This window comes from Lissotriton helveticus, chromosome 4_1 (genome assembly GCF_964261635.1).
Source record: "Lissotriton helveticus chromosome 4_1, aLisHel1.1, whole genome shotgun sequence".
NCBI classification, from domain to species: domain Eukaryota; kingdom Metazoa; phylum Chordata; class Amphibia; order Caudata; family Salamandridae; genus Lissotriton; species Lissotriton helveticus.
The window spans coordinates 2,103,120,880-2,103,135,178 of NC_136063.1; the positions used below are offsets into that span (position 1 = coordinate 2,103,120,880).

Sequence of the window (14,299 nt, forward strand, 5' to 3'; positions counted from 1 at the left end):
CTTTGCCAGCCTGCACCATCTTCAAAAACATCTGTATCATCTGCAAAGCCATGGTGACTGGCAGCCCCTCGTATCTAGCTCACACCTCTGGTGGTTCTCAGCACACCATCAGATTGTAAATATACTTTATAAGTAAATAAAATAAGGAAATGCAAAGGAAAAACAAGGCAACAGGCCTTCTCCATCTATGCACCCAGGATCTGGAAAGGAGACCCTGCATCCACCAGAACTGCTCCAAGCCTGCTGCAACATCAGAGAACGCTGCAGATACCCCTCTGCAAGGATCAGTGCATGATGAATCCGTAACAGTCCACTTTCACTCCTATGAAACCCGTTACTCCTCCAATTACACATTTAAGGTACCTTTTCCCCTGTACAGCTAGTTGCTGCCTTTCGACTCCATTTGCACTATATAACTAACACAAACATATGAAGTCTATTAGAATCCCCGAAGCTCGATAAATATTTAATTCACACATCCAAAAGGAGATAGTAGGTGAACAAGGAAGAAACCTGACACGCAAAGAAGAAAGAAAAGTGTATTTCTAATTCTTGTTTTGAGAGCATTGTGCTAAGCATCAAACGTATTTTCCTTGGTCATGCTTCACCTAAAGTCTAAAATATTTCTTTGCAAACTTGACCCGAATTGTATCCTTTGTCTTCTGAAATTGGTACGGTCACTGCCCCCAAAAACCTCAATGATAATCCTTCACACAGCGTATAAAGTGAAAGTGACCAGTGTGGGTACCTTCCTATGACAAGACTGACATTGAGCGTAGCGGGCAGCAGTTGTGGCCTATGCTACCTGCTCTCCCTTCCCTGCCCATTTCCCCCCCAATCTGAATTTTGTTACCGTTTGTGGCATTGCGACCCCTGTCACTTTAAGGAACAAAGGATGCCACAGAGGTGCATGTGGTGCAAAGCAGGCACAGAGGTCTGAAGATCCTTGCAACGTTCCGTACTAACTGATGGTTATGCCCAATTAGTGGCAGAGCCAAATTGCACCTCATTAATATTCATGAGATGGGTCTTGTAGACTTTACTGCTCACGTTTGGCCTGAACCAAATTATCATATGAGCGCAAGGCAGAGATTGGCTCTATTAGAGACCTATGCAAAGACAGTGCCTCACGCAACAAGTTCACTTGGTGCATCTGTCCTCTTACATTCTATCTCTCATACACAGTGGTTGGTATTGTATTGGACCAACCAAGGTTCTTCTTGGGGCCTGCGATTCTTGGAGAGGCTTATGGAAAACGCGCAGAATTCTCACTCTAGGCCATCATAAGGACCCCAAAATCAAGGTGACAACCAGAGGCTAGAATGTGAATCTACACTACTGCAGAATGTGCCGCATCCTAATTTCCTGGTACGTTCCAGCTATAAATGATGGGCAACTTGTTTTGATTGTTAAGGAATGTTAACTTAACAGAACTGCAGTCTGTCCTGTTATTCTTCACCTTTCATGCACTTTGGCTACTTTAACTATATGGGTCTAAGAGAGATTCCATATAATCCATAACAGATTATTACAACGTTACACTCGCTCAAATATTCTGTTTGCAATTGATATATCCAAAAGTTATCACTCCGTCTCACTGCATTGTATTCAAATCCACGTTGTCATCAATTCTGTCCTCAATTGCCTCTTCAACTAAGTATTAACTTTTGAAGACATATCTGGCGCCTCCTACAAGGATGCCCTGGCGGTCATGTTGAGGATGTATTATTGCCAGGCCAGATTAGAACGTGGTGGACCCCTCGTGATTAGATCCCAAGACGCCCCTACACAGTGGCACAATGTTCTGCCCTACTTTCCATGTAGGCATCCCTTGCCTTCACTTTGGAAGGTGGTCACACAGACCCCCCTGAGGCTCATTCAAAAGTCTGTGTCCTCCTGAAAGCTACAAATGTTCTTCTGAGTCTTCTGGGATCTCTTTCCCCATGCACACACAACCTATTAGTACAGCATGAAAAGGGATGTCCTCATATCTATGAATCCACATCACTTTGCTAATGAGGAAACCCTTAGATTTGAACCCACAACCATTAGTAGAGCATTCAATGTCACAATAGGATCTTTGCAGTGCTTACTGGGACACAAAACTGCACCACCTTCAGGACATATGGATCCAGAGGCTCATTTGCGAAGAACACAACGATTTAGATTTATCGGTGGTTATCACACTTCTGTGCTAGGTCTTTGCTATTAAAATAAAATATAATATTCACTATGGTATTTGACCTTTTTTGTGATCTACCACTGAATGATGAACCAGGATACAGCCTGCAGCACTGGAGCGCGACCACGCATAGATGACAGAATTATTCACATACACCACATAGTATGCTGGCAGAAAAAGTGTGGGGGTTACACCTTCTCCTACACCGTCATGGTCTTTATTCTTTCCAGTTATGACAACAAAGAAATCATTTACCACTACAATTCCAAACTCTCAGTCCCCTCTTTGTGCCCAATAGAACGCAATATATAAAATCTTCAAAAATTTACAGCGTTCGTAGAATCCGTTAGCTAAAAGCTCATTGTCGGAAAAACAGAAAAATAGCTCACAAGCATATTGAAGTTTTGTGATTCACAAAGTACTTATTAACCAGTTGTTGCTAATATACAAGCATGTTCTTCATTCACATACAGCTAAATAACATCATATTGTTCATGTTATTACAGCGCATAACAAAACTGAGGAAACGAGTACAGTATAGTTTATTTCTGGAGAGTTAGAGAAATTCAGATCCAACATGCAGATTTTTAATGTGGTCTGTACCATAAAGGTCAGCATTGTTCCTTAATTTACCTACATTTAAACAGCTCTTTGAACTTTTCCTGTTTAAGCATTATACGAACACAATAGCTTTACTTATTAGTAAACATTTCTAGTAACTGATTAAAGCGGTCCCATTGGTGGGAAACATAAAATCTGATGTACAATAGCAGTCCTAACTCCCCTTTATTTTTTAAATTAATTTAAATAACCCAAGAACTTGAGCTAGATTTACAATGTTATTTCTTACAAACTGACCACTGCATTTTAAAATGTGGCTGCATTATAATTTTATTTTATTTTGCAAAAGAAGCACAATTTGCTCTATGCAGATGGTCATAAATGCGGTGTACAATTTAAAAATACTTTGTTTTCATAGATCTGCACGCTTGCTTTTGAGAACGTGTATGTATTTATGTACTGGAAAGAGACTTGTACCGTAAAAATAGACAATCCAAATGAAAGCGTACTATATGGGAACTTTATTCTACTGTCAATGGCAACTTTGTTGAGGAGGAAAGCTTAAGGAGGGACAGTTAAAGGGGACTGGAGAAATTGACCTAGCGTATTAATATGTTGAGTGGGTAGGACTGGCACTGCAATTAGATCAGATGACAGAACGGGATGATGAGCAGACAGAGCTCTGTATAATTCTCTGTTTAGAAGTGAATCCTTTCTGCATAAAAATGTCCGTTTGCAGAAGGCAGAGATGCTTCACGGGTAAACGGAGTGCCTACTTTGTGTTGGTGTTGGGCACCACAGGCCCTTATATGAGGGCGCTGTGACTCTTTGCTACCTCATGCATTGTTCCACTGCTTTAATGCACACAGGAGGTGTAGACCGCAAATTCCGTCAATTTCTACCACAAGCCAATGGAAATGAAGGATCAATGCATTGGCTGTCCTTTTAACATTCAGCGCATTGGCAGCCCTTCTTCCATTTTCACACCAAAACAGAACTGAAAGAAGTAGTCTTGCTCCACAGTTAATCAAGCTGTGTGTATAGCCAACAGGTCGGTGGATGATAGGTAGTAGGAAATTTCAAGCAGTGGTGAAACTGTACCTGGGCTTCCTGGCTCACACCACCACCTCAGAAAAAATGTGGACTACATTTATAATTTTAAAGATTATGCTCTTGGCACAGTGTCTACTGTAGCGATTTCCATTACGCTTTAAGTCACAAGTGTGAACTAAGCCCTATTCACTAGGATTGTCATGTGTACAAAAGCAATACAATTGATACTTTGAATAAGGACAAAGGCAAAATCTGTTTCTGCAGGTAGGAATTTACCAATACAGAATTAGTCTATTCATCTCACACGACACTGTTAAGCTTTTTTGTTTGTCAAAAGCTTAGATGAATATTCCACTAACATTCAATTATTCGACAACTCCTTTCTGTCAAGTCCATGGCAAAAGATGATATCTTTGAGGAGCACGCAAAAGGAGGTGAAAGTTGCAGAAGGAGGCAAAGAGGGAGAAGAGCTGCAACGTAATAACATGGCTAGATTTAATCTACAGGACTAACCAGCGGTGCACCATGTTACAAACATTTGTCTAATCCCAACTAAATTTTCAGCCCGCGTACAACAGTCAGTGATGCAGCAGTTGTTATGTAAATTTCGCTGCCAAATTGGTCTAAGCAACATGCACCACTTTCTATTTATGGGCCTGGATTCTGCAAACCTCTGCAGAAAGGTGTAAAGAAGAACGGCAGGCAAGCTTCACAAAGGTCATAAAAAAAAGTTAGAATTTGCAACTTTTCTGGGATTCACTAACAAGCCCTATTGCAGGCTTGGAGGAGTACTCGCGGAGAAACTCTTCTATGTACACCCCCTTAAATAGAGGAGTGTTTGTTCCCTCCCTCTTCACACTCTAGCAAGGCACCTCTAAGAAGCATGTGAAAACCTCCAAGTTACATTTTTGTGGATCTTCACCAGCATTGCAGGCTTCCCCAGCCAAGAACACCCAGAATACGTGATTCCACCAATCCCGATACAATGAATCCTAACCCGCATTTTACTTTTTCAAAATTCCAATTTAGGAACACAATATGCTCTGTATATCGGGCAATTGCGTTTTTTTTAAAACCTCCTTGAAGAGCAGTCAAGTGTTCATGAGATAATGGACTTAGTTCTTGTCTCTGGTAATCTTTTTCTAGTTTTAATCTGGGCTTGCTTTTCATTATGAAGCAGAGCTGCACCAATCATCTAAATGTGTTAATTCTTCAATAGGAGGAGAAGCTCTATTTACGAACACGCATCCAGTGTTTTAAGGGTCTCCTCCACACAGGACTGGCCAGTGCTACTTTAAGGTGAGGTAAGGAACCATGAAGTGCCAGCTGGTGGTGATGCTAAGTTACTGACAGAAAAGGCATGGAAATGTCCTTCACAAGATACTCCTACATTATCAGTATTAACCACTGCAAAGAAGCCGGAGCCGTACCTGAATAATAACACAGTGGCATACGCAAAAGGAGATTTAGAATTCCAAAGATACTCTTCTTTACAAATGGAATCATGCAGGCAGAGAAAGGTATGTGTTATTGCTTGTTCCAATCTCAAAATCCATTTAATATTTTGTGGTGGAGCGTATGCTTTAGCTTGTGATGTGTGGACAAATGGAATACTGCAAGGCTGAATAAAGTATCATTGGCTACTTTATAACTTCATTACTCATTTTGCAATATTAAGAGACCAGCAACCCAGTTTACAATCTGCTATGTAAGTATGTATTGCACTGTTGTGCAATTCTCATGCCCAACTCACCTCTTCAGCACATCCTCTATTCATGCGTACCAAAGCTACTTTATAAAAGCAGGTCTCTCAAAGGCAAGGTACTCCTGTGTTTCACTACTGCTGGGTCCACCTTTCCTCATATGGAGGACTTATGTAGTGTTTGAACTTTTATGGGAGTTTCTGAAACAAGAAGCTTTAAAACAGCCTGACTCAGAACAACTCATAATTAATCCCAACAAATCCAATAAGAAATAATGGATAAATCAATGCATTTTACGTTGATTATGTTCTGCCAGCCAATTTAATTTGGCTAGTCATACTTGGTTGACAGGCGCTGACTTGCGCTCTCTAATAATGAGTGTGTATGTTTATGATTCTTATAATGTAGGAAACATATTTTCTTGATAAATTGAAATATTCTATTATGTGCCACTTCTGGCCCCAAATAACCTTGCTAGTCCCTCTCCTGTTAAAGAAAATTCTTTGCAAAACACTGGGTAACCTTTATGACAATGGGCCATTCTGTATGTGGACAAAAACCTAATTTGACTCTCTTCAATGAACAATGGGGAAAAAGAAAATCCTATTTTTAAAAGAAAATAGTTTGCTAATAGGTATTTTATTAACTGCATTACTTAACAATAAAAAGTGTTTGTGAGTTCAGTTGTGTAGTATTTGTTCTACCATTCAGCAACTTTTGAGAGGAAACACCAAAAAGTTGTGAGAGAGTCAAAATCTGATCTGGGAATGAATATATGTGTCACGATTATTACAGGTATAGTAATATAAGTAATGGTTATCAAGGCCAGAATCTAGCTCACCAAGTAATACACTCAAGAAGTCTGTGGCTCAAGTTTCTATTGACATGTACTGCAGAAAAACCATTGTAGAGTGGCTTCAACACACCCTACTGAACTTTATGAGAAAATCCAGACATCCCCAAACCTTTGTTCCATTCATATCTCACTCCCACCTTATACAAACAGAAACATGCGCCATTGTGTTTTTCCCCCCCAGCGTTTGTCCTCAAAAGTTCCTATTACACCTTCGTTCTTCATCTGGATTTGACATCTGCTCTATTAGTTCTTGCCTGTTGAGTTGGAAAAGTAAAACGCATCCTACCAGTACTACGCAACGTGCCATCACCCGGAGTCCAATGAGAGTATATTTTGTTAGGGATGTTCAGATTAGCATTTCCTTAACATTCATTAGCATAAGCATCTCCTATCCGATTTGACAACCTCTTCTGAGGAATGCACTACATTTGGTACAAATCCACTCTTTACCCCTTCCCAACCTTCCTGGATGCTAATGTCTCCCTTCCTAACAAGCTCGTATATGTCTCGGGTCAGCTCAGTGAAAGCCTTCTCCACATTGATGGCATCGCGAGCCGATGTCTCGATGTACTTCATCCCATAGGCCGCAGCTAGTTTCTCAGCCTCATGTCTGGTAACTTGTCGTTGTGTGTCAAGATCACACTTATGGCCCACCAAAACAAAAACAATCTGATAGGGTTGGACATGAACTTTGGCTTCTTCCAGCCACTCATGGACGTTCTGGAAAGATCTGCGATTAGTGATGTCAAAGAGCAGAAGTCCGCCTACTGAGTTTCTGTAGTAGGCCCGGGTTATGGACCTGCAAAAAACAAACAAAAAAAACTAATATTAAAAGAGAAAGAGCTAAGCATACCATGATCAATATTTACTTGCTGATACACTACTACATTCTATTATTTCAAAGCAAAAGTCTCAAGACCTTTCATTTATGGTCAATTAGAATACATATTCTAAAGTAATCACAAACTATTCCCAGAATAGTCTACATTGGGAGGAACACTGTTGAAGAGCTGAAAGTATTAGAAGCTTGGAACCAATTGGATCTAATGCTAACAAGACAGAAAGAGCAACGGAAGGCTGAACAGTGGTTTCTTCTGCCAGACCTTGGACTTGTCGAACTTCTACCACCTGAAAACCTACTAGCCAGCATCCCCTCTTCCCTAAAGAGGCATGGTTGCACCCGGTTACCTCTACCCAGCTACAGTGGCTGTATCATATTCAAGATATGATGTGCGATTAATAAGGTCATACAAGTAACATTAGTAAAATCACGGATGTCACCTGAATGGAACGCAAGAGTTGTAAAAAAAAAAAGGAATTTTTACACCGCTTTTCTTGAGTTTCCCCTTCTCTCCTTGACTTCAGAAAGGATCTGAAAATGCACAGCTTCAAGAAACATTTCGCGGCATTTTTACTATTATTTCACACAACACGACAACGCAACTTGCTGTACCAACTGCGTGAAAGAAAGAGAACAGAAATGCTGCATATTTACAAAGGTATGGAGCATTTCAGCTCTCTCATTGCGCTGACACACTATGTGCTGCCTAGCACCAATGCAGGCCCCCTTGCACTGTAGTGCAAAGGTGCCTGCGTTACAGGCAGGATTCTTTTTGTGCAAGAAGGGTAACTTTTTGTTATGTGATCCAGATAGGCCCGGTTAGAAACGCTGCTATTTTTTACATGCTCCTGTTTCTTAAGTTGCCTTCTCTTTTACACACAGTAACTTTTGACATACATTTGCTTGCTGGACTATGCAGGCTAAAACTCTCCGAATCTGCACTGCTTACATTTCCACTTAGTAGGTATATTATCACAATACCTTGAACATACAGTATAAGGAATAAAGTTAATTGAGTAAATATTACATATGTTATTGTGCGAAAGGCGACAACACTATCTAACTAGAAAACACAATTACGGCCTGATAGGGTTGCGACATGGCCACATGGGTTCTATTATTATAAATACAAAACCACTTCCTTGTTTAGGCAGAGGAGCACTCAGCTGACACTGCGGGGTTACCACATGTCGGAATTCCAGCTCAGCTAATTCCTGTGTACCAACACGTGAGATGTCCAGCTCCACACCAAGAAAGAAAGCCTGATGAAACTTACTCTCATAGAGTTAGTCCACCTGGCAGGGATTTGGCAGATGACCTACCCTAGGCAAGACTAGGTTAGCAACGGCAGGTAAGAGTACAACTATACACAGTACTTACATTCCATCATATATTCACTCTCTTAGCACAATGGTGGAAATGTTCATTCTTTGCATGGTTCTTTTAAGGCTAATTATGCTAATCTGTTTCATTCTACTCAATCGCAGCACACGTATTTTATGCAAGAAACACAAAGTTTTAATAAATATTGAAAGCTTTGCAGAGTATTTCTTGTGTACTTCTTTAGGTATGCATGGAAGTCCAAACAAAAAGATTCTAGATCTGTTGCCACGATTTCCTTTGGGGATCAGGGTTGTCATGTTCTACAGTTACACACACATTTGTTGCCCTGTAAGAATCAGGGTACAGAGGTGTACTGGGGCTAGCAGGGACTTAGGACAACATATTCTTAGAGTGTGCACAGAATCAGTCTGGCACAATCCTGATATTTATGTTGTCCAACAAACGCAGTTTTATCGATGGAGGTACAAACCGCGCAACACTTCCTGCACATAAACAATCCTTAGAGGCATATTCCTCTTTCAATCTGTCCTACAGATGCAGCACACATCAAAAGAGTAAGTAACTAAGAGAAATAAACATATTTTCCTTGTTATGCCTCTGTCGGGTAGGTGAACCATTTTGGCGCAAACCTACATTTATAACTCTTTGTAAATCTGGGTTTGTCTCAACATATATGGGTGGATGTATGGGAACATGCATGCTCCACCCTTGCAAAGTAACACAAAACAGCACTGTGCAATGCCTTGCATTACTTTGTATTTACTGAACCACATAAAGTGTCTTTGTATCGCTTAGTAAATGCCAAAAAGGATTTTTCTTCGGGGTGCACCACTAAAGTGAGACAAACAATGCAAAATCATAGTAAATCTGGGCCATCATTCACCATTCTTTGAAAACATGGCGACTTCTGGTATCATGACCCTAACTCAAAGAAAACCCTCCAACCTCCCATTATGTACAACATTTAAACTGTTCTCTTCAACCCCATCATCTACACGTCTCAATTGCTTCTTGGCTAGTATTGTAGTATATAAAGCTCAAAACACAAGTTTGAGCTGTTACGTTCTGTGTGTGTGTATTTTAGGCTGTGGCCCCTACAAGGAAGGAGCTTTGTTGTATACAATCAATGCAGGACTTGTAAGAGCCCTGGGTATAGCTATAACAACCAACAAATAAAGATATACAGAAGGCAAGTAGAAAGCAGTTTCCACTTTTTTTGACAATACACAGGGATGGTATTTAGCCCTTGGGACTGGGATCTACATTTGCCCATTTATGGACATTTTTTTTCTAAAGAACTGGCATGTGTAGGAAGCCACTTAGTAGCACTGTTGAGACTGAAAAGAAGGTCTTGAAACTCATTATGCCCCTTCCTACAGGTAAAACATTAGCCCCTGGAGTGTTGAGACCTGGGTAGCCTTTTTGATCCAAGCACGTTTTCACTGCTTTCATAAATGGCCTTGGACGAGTGCTGATGTCTGGGCACAAACAGTTCCAAGGTTGTACCCCTAACTTGATTCCTAATCACATTTGGTATCTGGCTTCTCAGATATAAGGTCTTCGGTTTAGTCATCACTAGCAGGTAAAATATGTGGCAGAAGATACAAACTCACGCATCTTGGATTCATTCTAAAGATGCTCCTGCCTCTCCCACTCCAAAGAGAAGGTTGTAATCAGCAGAGGAAAGGTGGCCACATAATTACACTCTGGAAATTGTTTCCCGAAGCAAACAAAGGCCAGGCACATTATGGGTTTGCCCTATAACATGGCATAGGCTCCAGAGATATTGCACACGTTTCCAGGAGGGGGTACCCTTAAACCCTCCCACCCAGTATAAATAGCAGGACACTTTGCTTTTATCTTGCCTCACCAGCTAAAAAATGTGTCAATTCATTGACAAAGAGAATCATGATAAAAATAGAGCTCAAAGTGAGTAGGAATGCATGGGAACAGAGTTCTGCTATTTTTATTTTATAGTTATACTACTTTCAAATTGTTTTATTGAGCTTTTGTATGGCACATGCAGTAAAGGCAGACACATAAGAACATGCCAATGCTATCAACAGTACTGAAGTCTCTTATCTTAAGCCAGTCCACTTTCGCAAACTCCAAGTGATAGCTCATTCCTATCCCAAATTCCGCAGAGTCACTCATGCCCACAATACAATGTGGCAGCACAGCAGAGAAAACAGTCTGCTCACAGAATAAATTGGATTAAAACCTACTTTGGGCTTCAAAATGATGTTAGTTAAACCAACAGTTGATTTGCATTTATTTATGTGGGAATGCAAGGTGTAATTAACAGAACTCCATCCATTTCCTTTCAACCATATTCTTTAAATATTATGCTTTAATTACCTATGATACAAACAAAATATACCCAAGAATGAGCTACATTTGGATTGCACCTAGAATGAAATTTGTAAATATATTCTTTCATTTTTTTCTTGACCTATTTGCGTTGTGAATAAAAAATACAAACCATTGTTAGAGACGCATACAGTAAATTAGAAAGTGAAACAACACCCAGTGAAGGTTACCAACACTTAATGATTTAAAATTAATTGGTTCATTTAAATGATGAATACTAACAGATGGTGTGACTATTACCAACTCATGTGGTGACGCACGCGCATGTTGACCTTTGCGCTGAAAGCAGTGAAACCGAGAGAGGGAGAACATGCTGTGATTGGGTGAATTCAATAAAGGCATTGTATACCACGGAAGAGGAGGGGTGATAACTTTGGGTTCTATAGGTTCGATGACAGGGATACAGGCCACATAGGCGGTACAACAAGCAGATCTAAGGTTTAATGAACTGGAATCTCTGGCTACGGGCAGAGACGTTTTAAGGTATGGACCAATGGGGCGCTGGCTGAGGGCTCCAGCCTTTTTAGGGGGCCCCCAAGAGGTGTCTCTGTTCTGCAGACAGTCCAGTCCTAATGACCTTGAAGAGGGCACGAACGAGCTGTAATTGAATCACATATTCAATGCTGTTCTGAATAAGGGCCCCAAAAATATGTTTGAACTAGGGCCTCCAAAATCCTTAAGATGTCGCTGGCTACAGAAAACCAATCTCCTGTTTGACCATGCCAGTGATGGGTTCGGTCATTGAGGCGAATGAGACCTTGAGGTTACCGCATTCTAAAAACACAGGCTTCCCTGCTGAGCAATGTGCCTCAAGAGAAAGGTTAACCCCTTCGATGCGGATGACAAAGCCAGCTCGTCATGGGCGTTACCTGCGCTACGCGGATGACGAGCTGGCTTTGTCACAAACCGCGCGATTTTTAAATTTCAGCGCACAGCGGGAAAACCCGCTAGCGCGGTAGCGGTTAAATAACTCATTGTACCCTCAGCTTTCGAACGATACTGTGGCCATCTGCTCTACCGCTCTTGTTTGATGCAGCTTATACAGCTGGATAAAATTATGAAAGAATGGAAAGTGGGAGTGGTGTTGTGGTGTGTTTTAGTTATTTATGTGGTAGAATGCATCTTGTCCAAGGTGTCAGCCGATGGCCCCAAAAGTAGCTATTTAAAACACCTACTCCACCATCATTTCCTCATACGCAAGAAGTTTTTTTTGCGGCCAAACATTTTTGCAAGGCCCTTATTAATTAATTAATTAATTTATTTTTTATTTTCAAGGTTTTATATAGCGCGAACAAGATCCTTACAGATATCAGAGCGCTTTACATAGAAATTTCTCTTCCAAGTTACAGGTCGTAATTAAGGAAACAAGTGTACTTGGGAAAGGGAAAACACAGATTTTGATGGCAGCCAATGTTGTTGCAGCGTTAACTGCATCATGAAGGCACAGGTCCGGCCTGTTTTTAATATATAAATGCATGTTGCACCCTGAGCAGGGGCCTGGAATAAAGAGCCTTGGCTGCCCTCCCCTCCCCTTGTGAGGATCAGTATGGCTTCGATTGGATACTCTCTTTCTTAGAATCGATTAGGCTGTATTAGGTTTCCCATCAGCCAGAGGGCATTTTTACCCTCCACTGACACCAAGATATTACAGATAATACAGACACGACTAGAAACGAGAGCATTCGACTGCAGGCTACCCCAGGTTTTTTTTAAAGTTAGTGGTGAAAAGCATCATCTGAGGATGAAGAAACCTTTTTCATTCCTCCATCTGTGAATGTATCAATAGGAATGAAAAGATTCACAGAGGGCGCGTGAGGACAGATATAAAGCTAGTCGCTGTCAGTGTACGAACTGAAGCCCAGAGAAGACGAAAGAGTAAAAAATAAATATTGAACAGCAAAGGGGAAAAAAGAACAGACCAATGGGGAACCTCACATGTCAACTGCTGTTCTTAATTATCAGCAAATTTGGCAAATTTTCCAGAGTTGAAGGTAACCCAGGGAAGAGAATCTGGCAACTACTCTTTCACAGACACAGCCCAAGGAAGCAGGAATGTATGAACGAGTATGACAGATAGAAAAAAAAAAGAGTGCTGGATGAAATGCGTATATTTAGTTATAAGTCAATAGGAATTTTTTGGGTCACTTTTCCACTTGAGACTTGGACCAACCGCATTCAACTCTGTTGGATTCTGCTTCAACAGGGACTGTCCAGACCCAACCACCGGGCCACATCCATCTGCAAAAGGACATGAACTATCCAAGGCATGCTTTATGCTTATCCGGCATCATCGAGGAAGGTGCAGTTTGAGTCCTATGGGGGAACACGCAGGGGATGCAGTTCTTGGCATACCCATCGCACTTGTGAAATCTGAGAAAACAAAGAGTGGATGCTGAACTGCTTAATTTAAGCTTGGCCATTGGCAATTATTCTGCACTATATTTCAGTCCATCATTTTTTGGTCACCTACGTTAGTTTCGTTTTTGGCATTCTAGAAGCTGCTTAGATGCAGTGCTTAATTTGAGCCTGTGGTTTCTGATGCATGAGCACCGGCACTTAATTCTCAACACCGGCACTCATGACATGCCACCACATGGTGACGCTGTCTGTCTAATGTTAAGATAAGAACAACCGTGTTTAATAATTCAATATATAATAAAAACAAATACCTGTTGCCCATGCCTTTCTCATAGCTTTGGGTGGCCTGAAATAGTCTGTCGCACTTGCATGGGTGCATTGGTTAGTAATTGGGTTGGCACTGTCATTGGCAATGCTGGCAGGAGCAATGGGTGGTGCAATCTGCAGTGGTCGTCTGAGCAGGGACAAGGCAATTACTTTTTTATTTTTTCATGCAAATTAAGCACTCTATTTTATTTATTTATTTATAGATTTATAACGCGCTAGAATCGACTCTATACAGAGTATCTCTGCGCACAGAAAGAAAAAGAAAACAGAAAGGAGCCAGTAGCAACAAGTTGGCATTTGGTTCATTGGTCATCCAAGGGTGCACAAACTATATCTGGAATAGGAATGTTTTAAGTTTTTTTCTAAACTTTAAATGTTCTGGACATTGCCTGAGATCGAGAGGGAGTTTGTTCCACCAAGTGGGTCCGACAACCGACAGAGCATTGCCACCTTGTCTGACCTTCTTTGCAATTGGCACTCTCAATAAAAGTTGGCTGCTTGACCTCAGAGACCATTTGGATTATATGGGATGAATTTATTATTCCAATAGGAAGGCCCACATCCATGTAGGCTCTTATGGATCAGGCAACATGTCTTAAAATTGATCCTTTTACGGACCGAGAGCCAATGTAATTTATTTAAAAGGGGTTTTGAAGGGGTTCTTGGTGGGGCATTCAATAACAGCCTAGCTGCAGTGTTTTGTA

At 41.0% G+C, this 14,299-nt stretch overlaps 1 protein-coding gene across 1 annotated transcript in view; it reads right to left on the bottom strand.

Annotated features, from left to right (window-relative positions):
* Positions 1-2,345: 2,345 nt before the first annotated feature.
* Positions 2,346-14,299, bottom strand: part of RAB39B (RAB39B, member RAS oncogene family) — a 64,086-nt gene continuing 52,132 nt past the window's right edge. Inside the window, exon 2 of the mRNA XM_078688776.1 lies at positions 2,346-7,154. Within this exon, the coding sequence (XP_078544902.1) occupies positions 6,728-7,154 (427 nt within the window). The 3' untranslated portion in view covers positions 2,346-6,727. The remainder of the gene's footprint in view (positions 7,155-14,299) is intronic.